At 46.9% G+C, this 20,471-nt stretch overlaps 1 protein-coding gene across 1 annotated transcript in view; it reads left to right on the plus strand.

Annotated features, from left to right (window-relative positions):
- Positions 1-536: 536 nt before the first annotated feature.
- Positions 537-20,471, plus strand: part of PROM2 (prominin 2) — a 68,002-nt gene continuing 48,067 nt past the window's right edge. The window contains exons 1-4 of the mRNA XM_063138854.1: positions 537-823; positions 8,427-8,476; positions 9,957-10,159; positions 15,621-15,741. Of these exons, the coding sequence (XP_062994924.1) occupies positions 598-823; positions 8,427-8,476; positions 9,957-10,159; positions 15,621-15,741 (600 nt within the window). The 5' untranslated portion in view covers positions 537-597. The remainder of the gene's footprint in view (positions 824-8,426; positions 8,477-9,956; positions 10,160-15,620; positions 15,742-20,471) is intronic.

Consider the following 20,471-nt stretch of genomic DNA (forward strand, 5'->3'; position numbering starts at 1 on the left):
CCCACACGGCCATTGTCATACCCACCAGACTTCTTTTGTGGCAACGAAGCACATGTGGCTGGCTGGCTGAGTCAGCGCAGTAGAGCAGCAATGCTAAGATTTGGGGATAAAGCCTTGAATGGCTCCTGGGAAAAGCTCTTCATTCACTCTTCCCTTTCACTCCACCCAGCACGGTTGCCCCACCCTGTCAGATCCCACAAGCAGCGAGGAGGCCCGTGTCATCAGGAGGCATCAAACTTGTTGGGCAGGTTTTAGCTTTTTGTTCCTCTCTCTCTTTGGAGGCACTTCAGCTGCAGACAGAGTTGATTAGCTGAAAGAGAAGCGTCGGACAGAAGCGGCAATGCCTACTTTCCTTCTTGCTCTCTGCTTTACAAGCTGGGCTTGGGAGCACTGAAGGACTGCCAAGAAGAGCCAAGCGCATGAGAAGGGATCTTTCCCCTCGCTGGTCTGAGGGAAGAAGAGTGCATTGCCAGGACGTTAAATCCAATCCTGAAGCGCTAGGTCCTAGAGCCCACTTGATTGTCATAACTTCTGTGGCTGAGGTCCATTTTTGAACCAGTGCAGGCCTCAAAGCTTAGAAGATTCTGGGACTCTGGGATGGGCTACCTGCTGTCTTTCTTACTGACCTTTGCTGCTGTACTCCAGGATCCTGTCCACTCGCAGCAATGCTCCTTGGAGAGCCCTTCACTGACCCTTAAATTTGCTGATGTGGGTGCCGAGCAGCGGATTCCTGTCCACCACCGCCTCCCTGGACCTATGGATCCCCTCTATGGCCTTGTCCAGAGCTACCTTGATATGGTTCAACAGAATCCTTTCCCCACAGGTAAGCCAACTTCTTCCAACATTGCTAGGCATGGTTGCCAATGGACCAGGAATACAAACAAACCGCAGCCTGGCCTGGCCTGGCCCCAGGCCTTCAAGAGCAGCTTGACGTGCAGGAATCTACCGGTGAGGCTGCTTTTCACTGCGTGGATATAAGCATTTGTTACCTTACAAGACCTGCTGATCAAGCTAGTTTTAAATGCAGAGGAGTAGGAGCTGGTAAAATAAAAGATGGCAATCCTAGAGCCAGACCAACAGAGAAAGAAAGAGACCAATTGAAAGATCCTGGGAATAGAGTGCTCTAGAAACTCATACCTAACCAGATTTAGGCTGTCAGTTCCCTCGTCCTCCTCTGCTAGAAAGTTAAGAGGCACCATTCCTCAACCCCCAACCCATGGTAGGTTCCTATGTATAGGATCGAGAGTTCTTGGGGCCTGCTGCAACAATTTATCTGGGTCAGCTCATCTTTTACCCTCATCAAATCCAGCCTAGTCCTCGTTCTCAGTTTCTGCAGCCCCCAAATCCATGAGGCTCCATTGAGAGACCTTTGCCAGGGTTTTCATTTGGGTCCCTTAAAATTCCTACTTTCCCTGCCCCGAACCCAGGGTGCCATTTTGGTATTCCTCCCCAACGCTTCCCCCCAAAACAAAATACAATAATAGCTTCAGACTTTACCATTTCTTTTAGCTCCACCCCATCTATTCCCAAAATACGAAGAGCAGATTTCAGCTCAGCTAAATGTACCCAACTTTCTTTCACCTGTTTCTTTGCCAAGAACATTTCCCATCTGAATTTTGTCATTGCACAGAGTTAAGAACAACAGTCATGTTCAAATATGCCTATAAATATTGTAGATATTTAATGGTGTGCTTTTTAATTAACAAATAAGCAATCTCAAACAGTAGGACAGGTGGGGTATAAATATTTCAAATTTATGTTTTTTAGGTTGTGTTTTTTAACCCACTGGTATTTACTTGTAAAAGTGGAATATTATACTCCAATATATATCCCTCAGGGATTGAAGTATCTATATTATACTTCAAGAGACTCTGGGATATTTAAAACCAAATTAAAAGTTTTACAAGATTTTATTTCAAGGAAGCTGTGTCCAGCTGATAAATCCTTCAGTTTTACTTTTCTCATGAATGTGGGAAGGGAAAGAAGATCTCGGTTCAGTACCATACGCATTATATTGTGTCTACAGAAAAGTAATTTACCAACATTTCCTCTATACTTTCCCAAGAAAAATCTATTCCCCCCCCCTAATATTGGGGTACAGTGGGGGACCTTGATAGATGTGTGCTAATAGGTTCAATAGGTTTCTAGCCTGCTGGAAACCCCTCACAAAGTGGATTATAAGATATTTTAAAATACAAAATAAATAAACCATAAAATGTTCAATATATAAATTATTCAAATAACAAAAAAGACATCTAAGCCTTCTATTAGGTTCCCCAGGGCGGGCGGGCCCTTTCTGCCCTTCCCCTCAACTAGGCCTAAATTTATAGCTGAACTTGCTCCAAGTAGGCCCTTCAGCACCCCTTTTCCCTACCTCAGTTTCTGAGACAAAACTGAACTTCCTAATAAATTCCCACTAAAGAGTTCATGGCCGCAGCCCAACTAGAAACACTTCTTGGGGAGTAAGGCCTAGGGTTACACTGCAGATATTTACAACAGTTATCCGCTTTTAGGATTTGAGACTCAGGGCTCATCTACACCAAGCCAGATATTCCACTATGAATGCAGTATAGAAAAGGCAGGAGTCACACCGAGCAGGATATAGCGGTATGAAAGCGGTAGATGGTATGTACCAATGGGCCCCAATAGTGGTCAGTGCACTTAAAGCAGTCGTGTGGCTCCTGCCTTTTATATATCGCTTTCATAGTGGAATATCCTGCTTGGTGTAGATGAGCCCTCTGCAAGGACAACTGAAGATAGCTGCTGCTAACCAGGATGCCCCAGGTGACATTGGAAAAGCTATTGCTTTCTTTTTAAACTAAATAAATAAAGAAAGAAATAATCTTCCTTCACGTTGATAGTTTTATTATCAACTTGTCTGGGCAAGCAACCTTTTTGCTTCACATATAGAAATGAATTCGAGTGAAGCGATGACTACTTGGCAATGTGACACTTTACCAGGCATAGGCAACCTGGAGCCCTTCAGATATCTAGAACTACAGATTTCATCATCCCTGACCACTGGCCATGCTGTCTGGGGCTTATGGGAGTTGTAGTCCAGAAATCTGAAGGGCACCATAGAATCATAGAATCGCAGAGTTGGAAGGGGTCTACAAAGCCATCAAGTCCAACCCCCTGCTCAATGCAGGAATCCACCCTAAAGCATCCCCGACAGGTGGTTGTCCAGCTGCCTCTTGAATGTTATTTACCTGTGCTTAAGACCCTCAAAGACTTCTGAGGTAATGACTGAGAGGCCTAGTTTTCAGAGCCAAAGTATGTGTGGTCAGGAAATGCACAATCGGATCCATTAAGTTTTCTATTTTACTGAATGGCAGCTGTGGGGGGGGGATTGTGGAGGCTGCCAATTTGCTCAGGGAGCTGTGAGTAGGGAGTAAGTTTTCTAACTTAAGCTCCACCACTCCTCTACCTACAAACCCCACCTGGGGGACAGGAGAGGACAGGCATATATATGTCTATTTTTCCTGGGAGGGACAGCACCTCATCACAACCTGTGACACTTTCAGGGGCATTTGCCACCCTATTTGAATATGTGTGTGGTGATTGTGACAGCAGCTAGGCTTGGAGAAGCTTATATATACACACACAATCACACACAATCACACACATATCTATATCTCTACCTATAAAGAAAGTATGTGTGTGGGTTTGTATGTCCGGAAATGTTTACTCACTATTTGATGAGACAGAAGCTTGAAATTTTCGACGCTGATAGGTGTTCATGTACAAAATTAAAAAAGCACACTTAAATCCAGAATTTTTGTAGTTTAACTATTAGTTTTAGAATTTAAAACATATCTTAGGCTGACCTGTACAACTCCCAGCAACTGAAGGCATGCTGGGAGGTGTAGCATAACTGAGATCTTGGGGGACCATGTGCGGTCACATGAGCGATCCCTTGCGCAGCTCCCACGGCGGTCGCCAGATGATAGTTGGTTACTTGGCTGTGACTGCCACCCTCCGCCACTGCCACCACCTTAGGAGCCAGGTCAAGGAGAAAAAATGGAGACAAGGAAGCAGGTGCCACCCACCCACCTGCTGGCGCCCAATCTCAACACTGCAAATATGGACGGCAGAGTGGTGGCAGGGCACGCCACTGTGGAGATCAGCGGTGGAGGCCCCGGTCTGGTGAGGAGACCTACCCACTTGGTGTTGATGGTGAGGACAATGGCAGTGAGGGACAAGGACATGTAGACTGAGGGGACAGGGGTGCTCTTCTGGGATCCGGGCAACGCCAGGTTCTATAATTATATTCTATATTCTATTCTATTCTATTATATTATATTATATATTCTATTAATTATATTCTTATATTCTATAATATAAGGTTCTCTATCAGCTAGTCTATATCTATAATCCATCATCTCTCAGACCACTTCTTCTATTGAGCTGCAGTTCCTCCCTTATGGGAGGGCAGAACCCATAGTGGATCTGAGGTGGTGTTGGGCTGGTCAGATCCCACAGTTGCTTTGTTTGTAATGGGGAATGAAGAGCCATGGTTTTTCGCCTGTTTAGGGATGCAGACTCTGCATTCATCCATACTGTACATCTTTAAAAAGCCCCATCTGTTTTGCTTCTTGCTTTTCTAGCAATTGGTCCAAAAACAAAATTAAAACACACACACACACACAGAGGCAAGGTCAGATGGAAACCCTACCAGTGTGCGTTGTGTTGTGTTGAGTTGAGAAGATTGACCATCTGCAGGGCAGAATAGCTCTGCTCAATCTGCTTCCTGATCTATTTATAATTCATTTGTATGGGTCATATTTTGGAAATGTTATGAACAGGATTTATACATATTCCTTGTTATTAGTTATTTCTCACAGGAAACACAATCCAAAATTATAAAGTAAAATCTTGTGTATTATGTCTCAACATATTCACTGCTTGGTTAGAATTATCATAGAATCATAGAATAGCAGAGTTGGAAGGGGCCTACAAGGCCATCGAGTCCAACCCCCTGCTCAATGCAGGAATCCACCCTAAAGCATCCCTGACAGATGGTTGTCCAGCTGCCTCTTGAAGGCCTCTAGTGTGGGAGAGCCCACAACCTCCCTAGGTAACTGATTCCACCGTCACACTGCTCTAACAGTCAGGATGTTTTTCCTGCTGTCCAGCCGGAATCTGGCTTCCTGTAACTGGAGCCCGTTATTCCGTGTCCTGCACTCTGGTAGGATCGAGAAGAGATCCTGGCCCTCCTCTGTGTGACAACCTTTTAAGTATTTGATTAGATTGAAATCCTATATGTATTTACCAGGGAGTAAGTCTCACAGAGCTTGATGGAACATTCACAATCTCATTTTGAATTGAAATTGTTTTTAGCTATTTAATTGATTTAAATTTTGTATCTTAAAATATTTTAGCCCACATTTTTTTTATAATGTTGTATTATAATGTCTATAATGTTGTAGTTTTTGTATTTATTTTTATGAATTGTTGTGAACCGCCCAGAAAGCCTCTGCTATTGGTAATATAAAATTGAAATAAATAAATATTTATTACACAGATTTGTATGCTGCTTTCCAGTAAAATTGCCAAAGCTGTTAAAATAACAACAGCAACAATAATATAACAATAAAATAGTCACAGTTGAACAATAAAACTACAGTTATAACTGGCTGGGTCACACCTCGTGGAAGGGTTGCCTGACATGCAGTCAGCTCTACAATTCTTGGCTGGAGATTGCTGGGAGTAGTATGACTTTTTTTCTGTCTAAACATGCATAGGATTACACCCTTCAAGGGGAAGGTCTTACGCCGGAACTTGAATGTCAGCACTGTAGATGCCTGCCTGATATTAACAGGGAGTGCGTTCCAGAGGGTCAGTGCTGCAACCCTAAAAGCCATATGACAACTATTCTTGAGGTGAACCTCAGGAGCATGCAGTACCATCAGAAAGGCTCCTTCTGAGGATCCCAGAGACCAGGCAGGGACATAAATGGTGAGGCAATTCCTAAGGTAACTGGTCCCAAGTTGCTTAGGGGTTTATATCTGAACAACAAAACCTTGATCTAATAGATCATAGAATCATAGAATAGTAGAGTTGGAAGGGGCCTATAAGGCCATCGAGTCCAACCCCCTGCTCAATGCAGGAATCCACCCTAAAGCATCCCTGACAGATGGCTGTCCAGCTGCCTCTTGAAGGTCTCTAGTGTGGGAGAGCCCACAACCTCCCTAGATAAGTGATTCCATTGTCGTACTGCTCTAACAGTCAGGAAGTTTTTCCTGATGTCCAGCCGGAATCTGGCTTCCCGTAACTTGAGCCCATTATTCCATGTCCTGCACTCTGGGAGGATCGAGAAGAGATCCTGGCCCTCCTCTGTGTGACAACCTTTCAAGTATTTGAAGAGTGCTATCATGTCTCCCCTCATGATATGTATACAATCCGTGGGGCTGCTAGGGTAGGACTTTGGTGGGTTCACCACATCCCTGCCTTGTTCCCATCATATTTAAAAAAATACAATAAAATCTCACTGCTCAACAGATGCTGTCCCTGTAAAAATACCGAGGTGGAAACGGTACCACATGTGTTACTGTTCTGTAGATTTTATCAAGGGGCTAGGAATGATCTTCTGAACCCCATTTTACAATCTTTTCCTGGTCACCCAAAAGAATTCCTAATGTCCCTCTTACTTCGGAACTCAGACAAGTCAATCACCAAGCAAGTGGCCAAGTTTTTGAACTTGGCCATTTGCCCATTTCTATTAGATCCTCTATGATTACTTGTCTTTTTAATAGCTAAATGTACACTCAGTCCTTTTGTATGTAACTTTTGCTGAAATGGTCTATTGACTGCAATAAAATTGTTGTTGTTAGTACTGAAACCTTGTGGCTGGGTTAAATTCTCTGAATTTATGTATACCCTAATTTATATGTCTGGAAACGGATTTCAAGTTTTTACACACACACATATATATATATATATATATATATATATATATGTATCTCATAATGCACTTTACATGGGGCTGCCCTTGAAAACGTTTGATTTTATGTTGTGTTTTTAGTTTATGATTATAATTTGTTTCATTTTATATTTATCTCTGTATTTATTTCTATACCATCCAATAACCTAAGTTTTCTGGGCGGTTCACAAAAATGTTATGTTTTAATTCAGCTTTTGTTTTAGTCTTGGTTTTATTATTGTTAGCCTCCTCAAGCATCATTTTAGGTAGAAAAGTGGGATATAAATTTAATACATAAATAAATGGCCCAGAAACTACAGCTAGAGTAACATGCAGCAACTAGATTTCTATCTGGCGTGTGTTTTACAGACCATATGACACCAGTGTTGAAAAAGTTACATTGGCTTCCTGTTTCCAAGCCCAAGGTACTAGTTCTTACCTACAATCTCTAAATGGCTTGGGGCCAGGTTATCTGAAAGATCATCACATCCAGTATGAGCCTGTCTGAAATTTGTGTTTGTCAGCTGAGGCTCTGTTACATGACCCACCTTCTAGAGAGGTGAGGTTCGTGGGTAACTAGAGGCAGGGCCTTGTGTGTAGCAGCACCCTGGTTATGGAAACCCATCCCCAGGGGAGGGCTAAGTTAGCTCCTTTCTTATTGTCCTTCAGACAGCTGGTGGAGCTGAGACCGTTCCACCAGGCAGCATTATCATCATCATCATCATCATCATCATCATCTACAATATTTATATACCACTCAATTATCTAACACAGATTCCAGAACAATGAACATAGGTATAAACAGTAAAAGAAAGAAGATTAAAAAAGCAAATTAAAAATTGTTCAATTTAAAAACAAAGGAACCAGAACAACAGGCACTCAAGAGGTAGCTGGACAAGCATCTGTTAGGGATGCTTTAGGGTGGCTTCCTGCATTGAGCAGGGGGTTGGACTCGATGGCCTTGTAGGCCCCTTCCAACTCTGCTATTCTATGATTCTATGAACAGTGGATAGTCAGTTGAGGAAGGCTTCTCCAAACAGAGTGTTTTTCAGGAGGTGCCGGAAGCAGCCTAGAGTTGGTGCCTGCCTGACCTCCAGGGGCAGAGAGTTCCACAGGAAAGGGGCCACTACACTAAAGGCTCTTCTCCTGGCCTTAGGTCCACATGGAACCACCAGGAGCATGCCCTCCAACAACCTCAGTGATTGGGTAGGATGGCAAGGGAGAAGGCGTTCTCTCAGGTAACTTTAGTGGTTAATGTTGCTCTCTGGTTTTATTAGTGCACTCTGGTTTTATTGCCATGTAGTTTTTCTTGTTTGTCCATGTACAGTTTTTGTAGTTTGACCTATTTTTAAAATTATTTCTATTGCTTTTTTCCATATACCACCTCGAGCACTAATTGAGCAGAGGAGTGATCCAAAAATATACTAATATGTGTGTGTGTGATTATTGTTGTTTTCTTTGACAGTGTTTGAATACTCTGTAAGTAATTTGTCTTATTCCACAGAGATATTGAGAGATGCCTTGAATGACCCACCCACTGCTTACACTTCTCAGGTGAGAAAAGTTGTAGAGAAACGTTCACTTTGGGAGGGGGAATGAAGTCAGCCATTTTGTGAGCTCAGAATCTATATCGGAGTTCAACATTTGATATCTAACATATTTTCCTGTTGGTGTGTCCACTTGGCACTCAAGCGCATTGTTTGCATAAGAAGGTTGCTTGAGACATGGGCTTAAGTAGAGATGTGGATGTGGAATGGAGGAATGATGAGTAGCATCACACCGGCGATTTAGTGCACTCTTGCCATGCCTGGTGTGCAGGTTTGCAGCACGGTACTCACACGACGCTGTGCCTGTCCCACTGACACCCCGCCCCTTCCTCAGCCTTTTCCGTCTTTTCCTAGAACGCCCAAAGTCTGGATCATTTTTCCTAAGCGCGTTTAATGCGCCTTTAAGCTGTACTCGCGTTTTCCTTTGTTGGGTTTGTGTGCTGTGACTGGAGACTTATGTTGGCTTGAATGGGTTGCATCAGGTCCTGGCAGGGAAAAGCAATAACTCCCAGCAGCTGGCTCCAAGCCTCACTCTAAAGCCCAAACCTTGCATCCCAGGCTAGAAAGCATTTTAAAAATCATACAATGCTCTGGAGAGACAGGCTTGTACTCCCTCCATGCCCCCAAAGATCCATACTAAAGGGTCGTTCTATTTTGCCCGGCAGAAAGGCGGTCTGTTTGACATACTCAGCTGACAGGACCTGCTCGTATATGTCTTGTTAAAAAAAAAGGGGTGGGGGAGGATCCAATGAACTGGAGGGAGAAAGAGAAAGGATGGAGTGAAGTGGAGTGGAGTGGAGTGGAAGAGCAAACAAGCAAATTCAGGTGAAAGGACCATAAGCTTGACGCGCTTTTGCATTGGAGGTAAACAATGTGGAGGGAAAGCAGGGGAAATTTTAATGGGTGATGGAGCTCAATGTTTGAGAGCTTTGTAGACAATTGGTAAAGATTTGGCATTAGTGGAGGATGCAACATGGAGGTGAGAAATAACCCTGGGGATGTTGTCGGGAGGATATTACAATACGAGGCATGGGAGTCCTCCTTCACGTTGCAGCTCAACTAAGCACTTTCTAGGTGAACTTTGGGCAAGTGTCTTTCTCCCATGCTTGGTTTCCCATTTGTAAAATGCCCCTGCAAAATCCAAAGGATCCAGTAGCGAAGGTGTTGGACTGGGAGTCGGGAGATCCGGGTTCTAGTCCCCACTAGGCCATGGAAACCCACTGGGTGACTTTGGGCCAGTCACAGACTCTCAGCCCAACCTACCTCACAGGGTTGTTGTTGTGAGGATAACATGGAGAAGAGGAGGATTATGTACAGTTCCTTGGAGGAAAAAAGGTGGGATATAAATGTAATAAATAAATGGATAAAATAAATTACTTGGGGGCCACAGAAGCATGCTGGAGATATGGAGCAGCTGGGTGGAAGGCGGAGCAAGAGAGAGACCAGTTATCATTCTCTGACAGACTTTTCTTTTCTTTATTCCCCAGATCCTCCAGTATCAAGCGGGATACATCATCTGTGCCACAATCGCTGCCATATATTTTGTGGCGGTGCCCGTGGCTGGGTTGAGCCTCTGTTGCTGCGGGAGACACAGGCGCTGTGGGGGCCGGGTCAAGGCCTACCGCCGCTCCCTCCTGTGCCAACGCAACTTCCTCATGCTCTGCTTGCTTCTGACCACACTTGTCATCCTGTAAGTGAGGGGCTGAGCCAGCCCATCACATCAGGGCAACAGGGTGGGAGGCCACCTGGAGGGGGGGCGGTTGGAGGGAGGGGGAGGGAGGCGAAAGACGCCGCCCCCGTGGGTGTGGAGGGTGGGGTGCCAGTGTTTCCCACGGGCTCCCAGCTGCCTCCCAGACACTTTTCAGGTGCTGGTTGATGTTTTGACCTAACTGGCTCTAGATACTTTGGGACCATATGAAAAAGGCTACAGTCCTATATACACTTATGTGGGGAGGGCGGGAGGGAAATCCCCTTGAACTCAGTGGGACTGATGTTTGAGTAGACCATAGGAGTGTGCTATAAGGCTGCAAGCCTGTACACACTTACTTGCAAGAAAGATCCAATGAACTCATTAAGACTTACTTCAAAGGAAGCATGCAGATGATTGTGTCGCACACCTCCGATCCACGCAATTACTTGGAAGTAAGACCACCTTGTGTAAACAAGGTTAAGGCTGCACATCTCTTACTCATAATACTTAACCATGGTTTGTTTTCCTTAATCTTGATTAAAGCATTGTTTAAGGACTGGCTGCAAGCCAGAATTTATTTATTTATTAATTAATTTAAAACATTTATATCCTATATCATTAAGATCTCACAGCGGTGTACAGATAAAAACATACAGTATAAAACAATAAATATACACAGTTAAAAACAAATTAAACCATGATCCAAGTTAAAGCAATATATAATTTAAAAGCAATAAAAGCAGATTAAACAGTTAAAACAATGTACCAGTGAATTTAACCATCAAAGGCTTTGTTAAAAAGCCATGTTTTTACTTGGCGTCGAAATGAAATCAATGTTGGTGCCAATCGGGCCAATGTGACCCCATAGTGTGAAGTGGGTTTGCAAACCATGATATGCATTAACTATGATTGTGTATTATATCTGCACTGCACAAGCCATGGTTAAGACTGTTTCCCCACCTCTCTTGTCTCTCTGTATGTAAGGTGACAAGCCTGTTTCACTAGAGCCTTCCAACAGGCACCCTTTGGGAACAAAGCTTAGCTTGACAAGATAAGGGCGAAATCCTATTGAAATCCTATTGTTTATGCCCTTGATCCTCCAAATACTGACGCTTATGAGCATCCAGTGCAGAACACTCTGTGTTTTTGCTCGACAGGCTTTTTTGCCCATGCAGCTGGAGTGCTTCAGAGTGGGAGGGAAGAAGGCTGGAGAAGGCTCAAGATAGCTTAAATCCTGGCCTCTCCAGTCTCTTTCCCTCTCTGCCCACCAGAGGTAGGGAAATAAATAAATAGGTGAAGATAGATAGATACCGTATTTCTTCGATTGTAAGACGCCATCGATTGTAAGGCACACTAATTCCAGTACCACCAACAGAAAAAGAAAAGCTTTGATTCTAAGAAATAGTAATAAACGCACCTGCTATTCTAAGACGCACTCTCCGACCCAGGTGGCACTTTTGTCGGCAGCAGGAGGCCGGCGGGGAGGTGGTCGTCGGTGGCAAGGACTCCCCAGCGAAGCCGCCGAGCCCGGAAACTTTTCGCCCCGTCCCCGCCTCCTCCTCCTCCTCCTCCGCCTCTTCTGGCCAGGTAGAGCAGGATCTACACAATGAGTTTCGGGGCGCACTGGAGGCGTACGCAAGCGCCTTCACGACGCTGTGTAGATCCACCCTTAGAATCGAAGAAATAGGGTAGACAGACAGACAGACAGACAGACAGAGGCTGTAATGATGAGGCCCGAGAGATATCAATGGTCCCAACCTATTCCACTAGCAGTAGGTGACTACTGAGAAGGCCTTTTCCCTTGTGGTCACCTGCCTAATTGCTCTTATAAGTGGGCACATAAGCAGAGCCTTTGCTGCTGTTCTCAGTGGGGCAGGGCAGGGGCTGGGGAAAGGCAGTCCTTTAGGTAACCTGGACTCAAACCACGCAGGGCTTTAAAGGTCAGTGCCAGCACTTTCGCTTGGTCCTGGAAATACACTGGCAGCCAAGAGGTGTCACAAGATCCGACTACCTAGCACCTACCAGCATTCACCTATCAGCTGCTTTTTGTACCACTTGAAGTTTTTTCAAAGACGCCCATGAAGAGCACGTTAAAGTAATCCAGCCTGGATGTCAGCAGAGATTGGAAAACTGAACCAAGTTCTGTCTTCTCCAGATAGAGTCACAGCTGGCGTACCAGCCTAAGCTGGTAAAAAGTACTTCTAGCCACTGCCACCACCTGAGCGTCCCCAGTTAGCACCAAGTCCAGAAGGACTCCCAACCTGATGTCCTTTCAAGTTGAACTGCTGCTTGATGACAAACAAGGCAGATTCCCCCTTTGCTGGGCATAACAAGAAAACTTGGTGCCATTAGCCAGTGGTTGTGTTCCCAGGAAGACCAGCATTATTACTATTATTTTTTACAATGTGGGGAAAACTTCAGGTTGGCTCAGTTCAGACAACACGTTAGTCAACACATTATGAAAGCTTGAGTTTTTAGGAGGTACTCCCCACAACATTTTTTAACTCCACCATTGTGTGACTGTGGGCTACTGTGGAGTTGAGTAAAATCCATCATGACATTGGATTGACAGTTCCTCCACCCTCTCTCCTCTGCTGGTCCTCCCGATGGTATCCCATCAGCCATTGCTACAAAAAACCAATCCTGGCAGCTCTCCTAGAGCAGCACTCGCTCCTTTCGCCACTCTTGCCAATAAACTCTGTAGCCAGTGGGAAAAGTCAACTTAATGCAACAGAAAACTCCATGGAGCCCGCCACACAACATGCAACACAACAGTTGTGCAGGAACTCTTCTCTGCACAACATGGATATTCTGCGTGGAGTGTTTTCCATAAAAACTCCACCACACATGGAGTTTTCCTACCACCAGACAACATGTTTCTCAACGGTGGTGTAAAAACTCCACCATGGAGTTCTAAAACCACCGTTGAGAAATGTGTTGTCTGAACTGAGCCGTTGAGTCTGGGTTTTTTCAGAAGAGCTTCAAATTCGGCCAAGGCCGATGCTGCAGGTGGCCCACCCCTGTTGAACAACTTCAACCTGTGTCCCTCTCTGCTTCTTTCTCCAGCCTCTGGTCTCTTCCTTTGCAGATAAGGTTGTCATATTCCAGTTCTTCAGATCTAGACAGCCTGATTTGAATATTATGCAAACGTCTGCTAATTATTGTGAAAAATGTGCTTTTAAAACATTTTAAAAATGCAATAGTTCTGCGCATAAGCAAATGGGAGTATTAGGACTTTGGCATGCAGTTGAGTTCTGAATTTGGTCTGAAACTGCATGCACCAATCTCTCATAAGCCCCATTCCTTCTTCCCTTCCGCTATTTCACAAATGACTCCCCTGCCCGGCCCCCCATTTATTTATTTTTTGTCAGTCCTGATTTGATATGGACAAATGATCCCAGCCCTGTAATTTATTCAATATTCTTGCAGAGAGAGTTTTCAGGCAGAGTACTGCTACTGCTTTTGTAAACCACCCAGAGAGCTTCAGCTATGGGGAGATATATAATAATAATAATAATAATAATAATAATAATAATAATAATAATAATAAATAATGCTTCACATTTATTTAGCATATTGGTGGGTCATCATTGACTCTCAGGTGTATTATGCTCTAACCTAATGTGAGTTGGATGGGAGCAGCAGCGCACCGTCTATCTGTTGTTGTTTAGTTTCTATTTTTAAAAGTGAAATGTGTGGGATGGAGAGACAGAAAGAGAGAGAACTTAAAAAACCAAAGGGAGAACAGGAAGAGAGAAAAACCAGGCTTACAATGACTCGGTTCAGACGACACGTCAGTCAATGGTGGGCTATTTAAGGAACTGTTGCTTGAATAGTCCCCCGTGTTGTCTGTCGGGAAAACGGTTGATTAAGCGGGCGCCATGGATTATTTCCCATGCTTACAGAGTCGCAAGGCCAGAGTGGCAGAAACCCCTACCGCTCATGCCTAGTGGGGGCTCTATCGGCATGGGAAATAATCCCGTCCCAGGCAGTGCTTCAGAATCTGCCAATCGTCCCATCCCTTGGTGGGGCGGCGTGATCGGGGGCTCCCCACGCGCTTCCTGGGATGGGCACATGCCAACCCTCTGTGGGGCACTGCCGATCGTGGTGCTCCGCGTATTCCCAGGGATGTGCACGTCCCTTGCCCCCATCCCACCCCACGATCCATCTGGAGATCAGCTTGAAGGGATGGAAGGAGCTCCAATATCCAAATGGATCGCAGGACGGGGGGCGAAAGATGTCTCCCGTGGCTTGATGTGCAACATCAATCCGTGAGAGAAATCCATCTGCCGATATCGGGGCGGGGGGGGGGCAAGGATGAGCAGGAGAAATGCTTGTGCGTCCCGTCCCCCTTCTTATGTGGCAAATGGGGACATCTCTCCTGCTGGTCACAGCTGCAGGCCAGATCCTTGCATCGGTGTGGCGCCCCTCCTTCCCGATTGGGGCCATCGCAACAGGGAAAGGGGTGCTGTTGCTATAGCCACATGCGTTGCCACCGAGCAACACCACCCCATCAGGGAATCAGTTGGCTCGGTGCCTACGCATCCTTCGCTGGTGGATGGCTCTCATCCACAGACACATGAAGAGACTCTCCCGCAGGTTCTTGCTTCTGTGGCAGGCGTGGGTGGGAGAATGGTCTCCTCGCATGTCGGGGGTCGAGATCCATCCACCAGCAAAAGACATGTGGGTGCCCACATCGCCTTTCCCTCCATGGCTGCTGCAGCAAGCACCGGCAGGCACATCGCCTCCACTAACAGTAGATGGGATCAATGCGCTGCCTCCTTTCTCTTGCGCTGGCCTTATCTCTCTCCCCACCCCACTCCTCCCCACAGAATGGTGGTGCCCCGATAAGGTAAGTGAGAATGAGCATCACCATTCGGTGGGGAGGGCGCAGAGGGGGGAGGAGACAAATAGACAACGGCGTGTGAATACACGACTCCATGCGTGGCTACTTCCGCGTCGCCCAACTGCGACACGCAAATAGTCATCCGCGGAGTGGGCTATTCCCACTCCGTTGACTAAAGCGTCGTTCGAATGCACCTAGTGTAAAGAATTGTTCTGTATTGCAGGTTGGAGCTGAATGTAGTTCTCAGGCCTGACAAAGGTTAAAGGCACGTTGAGGTCCAACAGGAGCCATACAGAGCACAGGAGTGGCATGGACTCTACCCAGATGGCTTTGAGTCTATAGAATGACACTGACTAGTTTGGTTGGGCCTGCAAGCCCATAGTTTGATGGCTGTTCCAACCATATGAGAATGAGTTAACACAGGTCGAAGGGATGGCATTTTCACTCACACACAAGGCTCGTGCACGGAGTCCTTTCCCGTGTTCAGATACCTGCCAGTCAGTAATCAAGTGTTAGAGAAACCAAGGGATATACATGCATGCATGTGTGAAACCGGTCCTAAGTCAGTCAGAGGAGGTCATTTTTTGTTCCATGCCTGTACTGCTTTTCCTGCAGGGGCGGCGTTATCTGCGCTTTTGCTGCCAATCAGAAGGTGAAAGAAAGGATGGAGCCCGGCGCTCGAGACGCACTGAGCACTCTGCAGGCTTTGAGGCACCACGTGAACGGAGTCCACCGAGTGAGTTGATGCGCTCTTCTTGCCCCTGTCTCTGCCGCCCCCCTCCTGCGCTGTGAGAACAGCAGCGGCCTTCTTGCTGGGGTGCTGTCTGTTTTACAAGCAAGATGTCCTGCAAACAATGGGAATAGGCATGGAAGCGTAGTCCTGAAACTGGCCAGCCTGGTGCTCCACAGCCAAGACTCCCCCACCCACCCAAATTGCTTCAAACGGTTCTTGTTCTTATCGCCAGGCTCCAAGTGTCAGGTGCTGCGACCCCAAGATGCTGTCTGTCAGCTCGGGGAGGGGAGGGCAGAGTTGGCATGAAGGAAAAGTCTGGAGGTCAAACCAGCTGTGTGCGTGCGTGCTGGGAATTACAGCCAACGCATCTGAAGGGCACCAGCTTGGGAAAGGCTGGAGGGAATCTACACGTCGTACTGAAGGCGTTTGCATGCGCCTCCAGTACGCCCCCAAAACGATGGTGTAGATTCCCTAGCCTACCTGCCCAGAAGAGACGGAGGAGGCAGCGGCTGGGGAATCCGGCCGCGTCCTTGCCACCGCCGCTGCCGCCTCCCCACCGGCCTCCTGCTGCCGGGGTAAGAGCGACCCGGGTCGGAGAGCTTGGCTTCCGCCGAGCTCTCCAACCCGGGTCACTCTTACCCTGGCAGCAGGAGGCCGGTGGGGAGGCGGCGGCGGCAAGGATGCGGCCGGATTCCCCAGCCGCCGCCTCCTCCGTCTCTTCTGGGCACCATCTACACAGTCGCTTTGAGGGCGTACTGGAGGCGCATGCAAACGCCTTCAGTACGACGTGTAGATTCCCTCCTGGTCTAGCACAAGGTGGCTCTGCGTTCTGTTCAGGGGTACACATTGCACCCTTTGTGGGTTCATCAGGGATCTGTCCTCCATAACCAGTGGAGGCTGGTGGCTCTGCTGTCAGTGGGGAGGTGAATTTGCTCCAGGTTCCACTCAGAACCAGTCAGAAATCCGAAGGAGCTCGCCAGGGTGCAAAGCGGCACTTTTGGGTGTTTCCCACATCATTGTCGTCATCATCATCAATTTATTTCTTGCCCGTCTCTCCATTTTGATCGAGGCGGGGAACAACAATAAACGATAAAATACGTAAAACTGAATTAAAACATAATATACATTGTTAAAAACATCCTAAAAAAACATCCTAAAAACATTACAGCTCAGCCAAAATATTCACAGCTGTTTGGATTGTGGTTGTTGGCTTTCTCCAATTGGCCAGATGCCAGCCAATCAGACTGTGAGGGAGACGAAGGGAAACTCAGCGGTGCAGTTTTGGCTTTGCGGGTAGAAGGTCTCAAGTTCAGTGCAGGTCGGGCTGGGGAAGACGTCTGTCAGAGACCCTGGCCGGATCGACACTAGTCTTATAACGTTGCTCGTGTCCCTTTCTCTGTATCATGGGGCACACTGGCGTGACTTACGTTTAGCTGCAACGGTACTTCAGGGCACACTGTTCAATCCTTTCCGTTGTTCCTCTTCTCTGAGAGTAAGCAGAGCTGCTCGGTTTGCTCTGCCCACTTCCTGCCTCGTTCCTAGCCAGCAATAGTCATAAGCACACACAAGGAAAGGAAAGGAACCTCTCGTGCAGGCACTGAGTCATTACTGACTCTTGGAGGGACGCCAGCTTTTGCTGACGTTTTCTTGGCAGGCCTTATAGCGGGGTGGTTTGCCGTTGCCTTCCCCGGCCATGATTACCTTTCCCCCAGCTAACTGGGTACTCATTTTACTGACCTCGGGAGGATGGAAGGCTGAGTCAACCCAAGCCGGCTGCCTGAAACCAGCTTCCGCTGGGATCGAACACAGGCCATGGGGAGAGTTTCAGCTGCAGAAACTGCTGCTTTACTGCTCTGTGCCACACGAGGCTCTAAGCACACACAAACTCCCTCCCAAAACATCTTAATACAAGTCTCCGGGAATAACCTGAATGCACAGGAGCCAGCCACTTTGCTGAAGCTGGGTCTGGTCAGGGTTTGGATGGGTGACCAAGTTGAAACGTTTTAGCAGTAGCCCCAGCTGTTGAGATTATTTCAAACACACCATTTAAGCCCTGCTGGTCATGAGTTTTGGACTGGGAGCAGAGACCCTTGTTAATTTTCCTGCACGGAGCTACAGCGATCCTTTGAGCGCTCCTCAGCTCATTTGTAAAGAGGGGGGAAATGTTAAAAAAAAATCATAAAAAATCAACCGATGACCCAATTCGATTCAAATTTGGTATCTGATTACTTTGCCAATTTTGGTGTCTTTATCTATAAAGCTGACACAGATGTAAGCATTTGTTTAAAATCCTGCTCCTGCGCCCACAGCAGCGGCTCGGGCGAATCTTTTGCAAAAGGAGCACAATTAAGGCAGGATGCCTGGGAGTCCTTCACAATCAAAGCAGATTCTAAGGCGGAAAACTTCTGAGTCCTTTGCATGCAGTTGTCAGTGATTGCCCAGTAGAACGCTGGTGTGATTTATGATATCTGCTGTAACAGATAAGATAGCAAACAGGGTGAAGGAAGGAGAACAGGAAGTGGGTGGGGCAAACCCAGCAGCTCTGCTACTCTCAGAGAAAAGGGAGAGGAAAATTACCAGTAGAACGAGGCACATGAATCTGTAGCCGCGCTGGAACTAAGAAATAGAACCAGTAAGTTCAACTCATTTGCAACGTTGGAGATCCAGAGTCACGTGACGCTGTGCGTCACAGTAATCCATTCAAAACGTTAGAATAACATCAGTGTAGATTCCCACCCTGGAGAGGCTGCTGCCTGTCCTGGTAGACCGGTGTTCCCCAACGTGGGCCCCTGCAGATTTTTGAGCCTAAAAGTCCCATCATCCTGACCGTTAACTATGCTGGCTGGGGCTGATGGGAACTGTAGGCCCAAAATATCTGGAGAGAACCAGGCTGGGGGTGGTCGGATTCAGAAAGTTTTAATGGGAACCTTCCTTGCGTCCATATACTTCCTCATCCTGATCGGCCAGGGTTTGGTCCACAGGCTCAGCCTCTGCTTGCGTCGTTCGGGGATTTCAGCCTCAGACAGCCCTTTGCAACCTGTTGCCCTTTCGGTGTGTTGTACTACAACTCCCATCAGCCCCAGCCAGAACGGCCACTGGCTTTGCTGTGGGCCTGCTTCCTAGGGAAGGGCTTCAAATGAAATCTTGGGAAGGATGCAGCTCATCGTGCCGGGCTGTTGCCTCTGGGAACCGCATGCGAGTCTGCCACGGTGGAGATGGATTTCTCAGTGCAGAGCTGAGCTTCAAGCATGAGTGACTCAGCCACTGGCTCAGAAGCAGAGGTGTCTCCCCCCCCCCCCATCCTGCTCCCCACTCTTGCTGCCTGCTGCCTCTGCTCCGAGCGGAGGAGGAGGGAGAGAAGGACAAGATTGCCTCCGAAGAAGTCGGGTCTGCTTGCTGGCCACCACCACTCTGTCTAGCAGCCGCAGCAGCCGCAGGACTTCTCAAAGCCCTTGTGAGCTAATGTGAGCTGGCAGGCGGGCGTCCTCCGAGACCCAAATCCAGGGCACTCTGCAAGCGGCATGAACTGCATTTGCCTGCTGCTAGTGGCAACAACTTGTGTCCTTTGCAAACGCAGAGCGGGGAAAGGCTGAGAAGCAGCTCAGCAGCCAAGGAGGCTGGGACAGGGCGCAGTGGGGGGTTGCGCATGGGGTGAAACAGGCCACTGCACAGTCCGGGGTAAGCTGAGCTTAACAAGGACTAGGCAAGAAACCATTTGGGAGACGGAGGCAGGTGTGGGTTAAGCAGGCTGAAAGTAATTTTAATTTGTTTTTGTACACGGCATTAAAACTTGATGGGCACTTTATTGTAGCCTGAATTTATTGGGAGTTTTAAAAGGCTTCCCTTCCCTGAGTGAGGGTAAGCTAAGCAGCTGATAAATAAATACATTTAATAAACCTTCACTGAAAAATGCACGTTTATCTACTTATCTACTACAAATCTGTGGTTTTTCCATAGTGTCAGTCAAATCCAGCTCCTACACCAAAGCAGGGAAGAGACTTTAGTAAAGTTGCAAGGTCTGGAAACAAAGCCCAAAGGAGGGGGAGAAATACATTTGCAGGATGCTATTTTTAGCCAGCAGCTGACAAAATTAGATTGCCTCTTCTTTGTTGCTGTTGTTTTACAGTGGATAGCTAAAAATGTTTCTTTAATGTGTCCTGATGGCAAGAAATGTTTGCTTATAAGAGCATTGATGGCTGGTGCCTACTAGCTATTAAACACATCCCATCTGCTTGAGCGAGGAGGGAGCGAGAGAGAAAGTAGTGGTTTGAATGTAGCCAAAAGTCTGGCTAATGAGAAGGTTCATAGCCCAAGGGGAGCACATGGACCAGGCATGTGACAGTTCCCAGGTTATTATTATTATTATTATTATTATTATTATTATTATTATTATTTATATAGCACCATCAATGTACATGGTGCTGTACAGAATAAAACAGTAAATAGCAAGACCCTGCCGCATAGGCTTACGTTCTATCCCTAGTAGCTCTAGCTAGAAGGAGCCCATGTAGCAGACCTCAGGGAGTCCTCTGCTTGGGATCCAGCCGCAGTAGACAGCCCTGGACATGGTGGACCAGTGATCTGATTCGGTGTGAAGCAGATTCATATATGTTCCATGAATGTGTACGTACAGGCTTGCAAGCGCTTGCTTTTTGGAGCACCAACGCTGCTTTCCAGGCTAGTATCGTCTGCCTCAGTGCTTGTCTGTGCTCTTATGCTCAGCTAGTACATTT

This window comes from Elgaria multicarinata, chromosome 12 (assembly GCF_023053635.1).
Source record: "Elgaria multicarinata webbii isolate HBS135686 ecotype San Diego chromosome 12, rElgMul1.1.pri, whole genome shotgun sequence".
Lineage (NCBI taxonomy): Eukaryota > Metazoa > Chordata > Lepidosauria > Squamata > Anguidae > Elgaria > Elgaria multicarinata.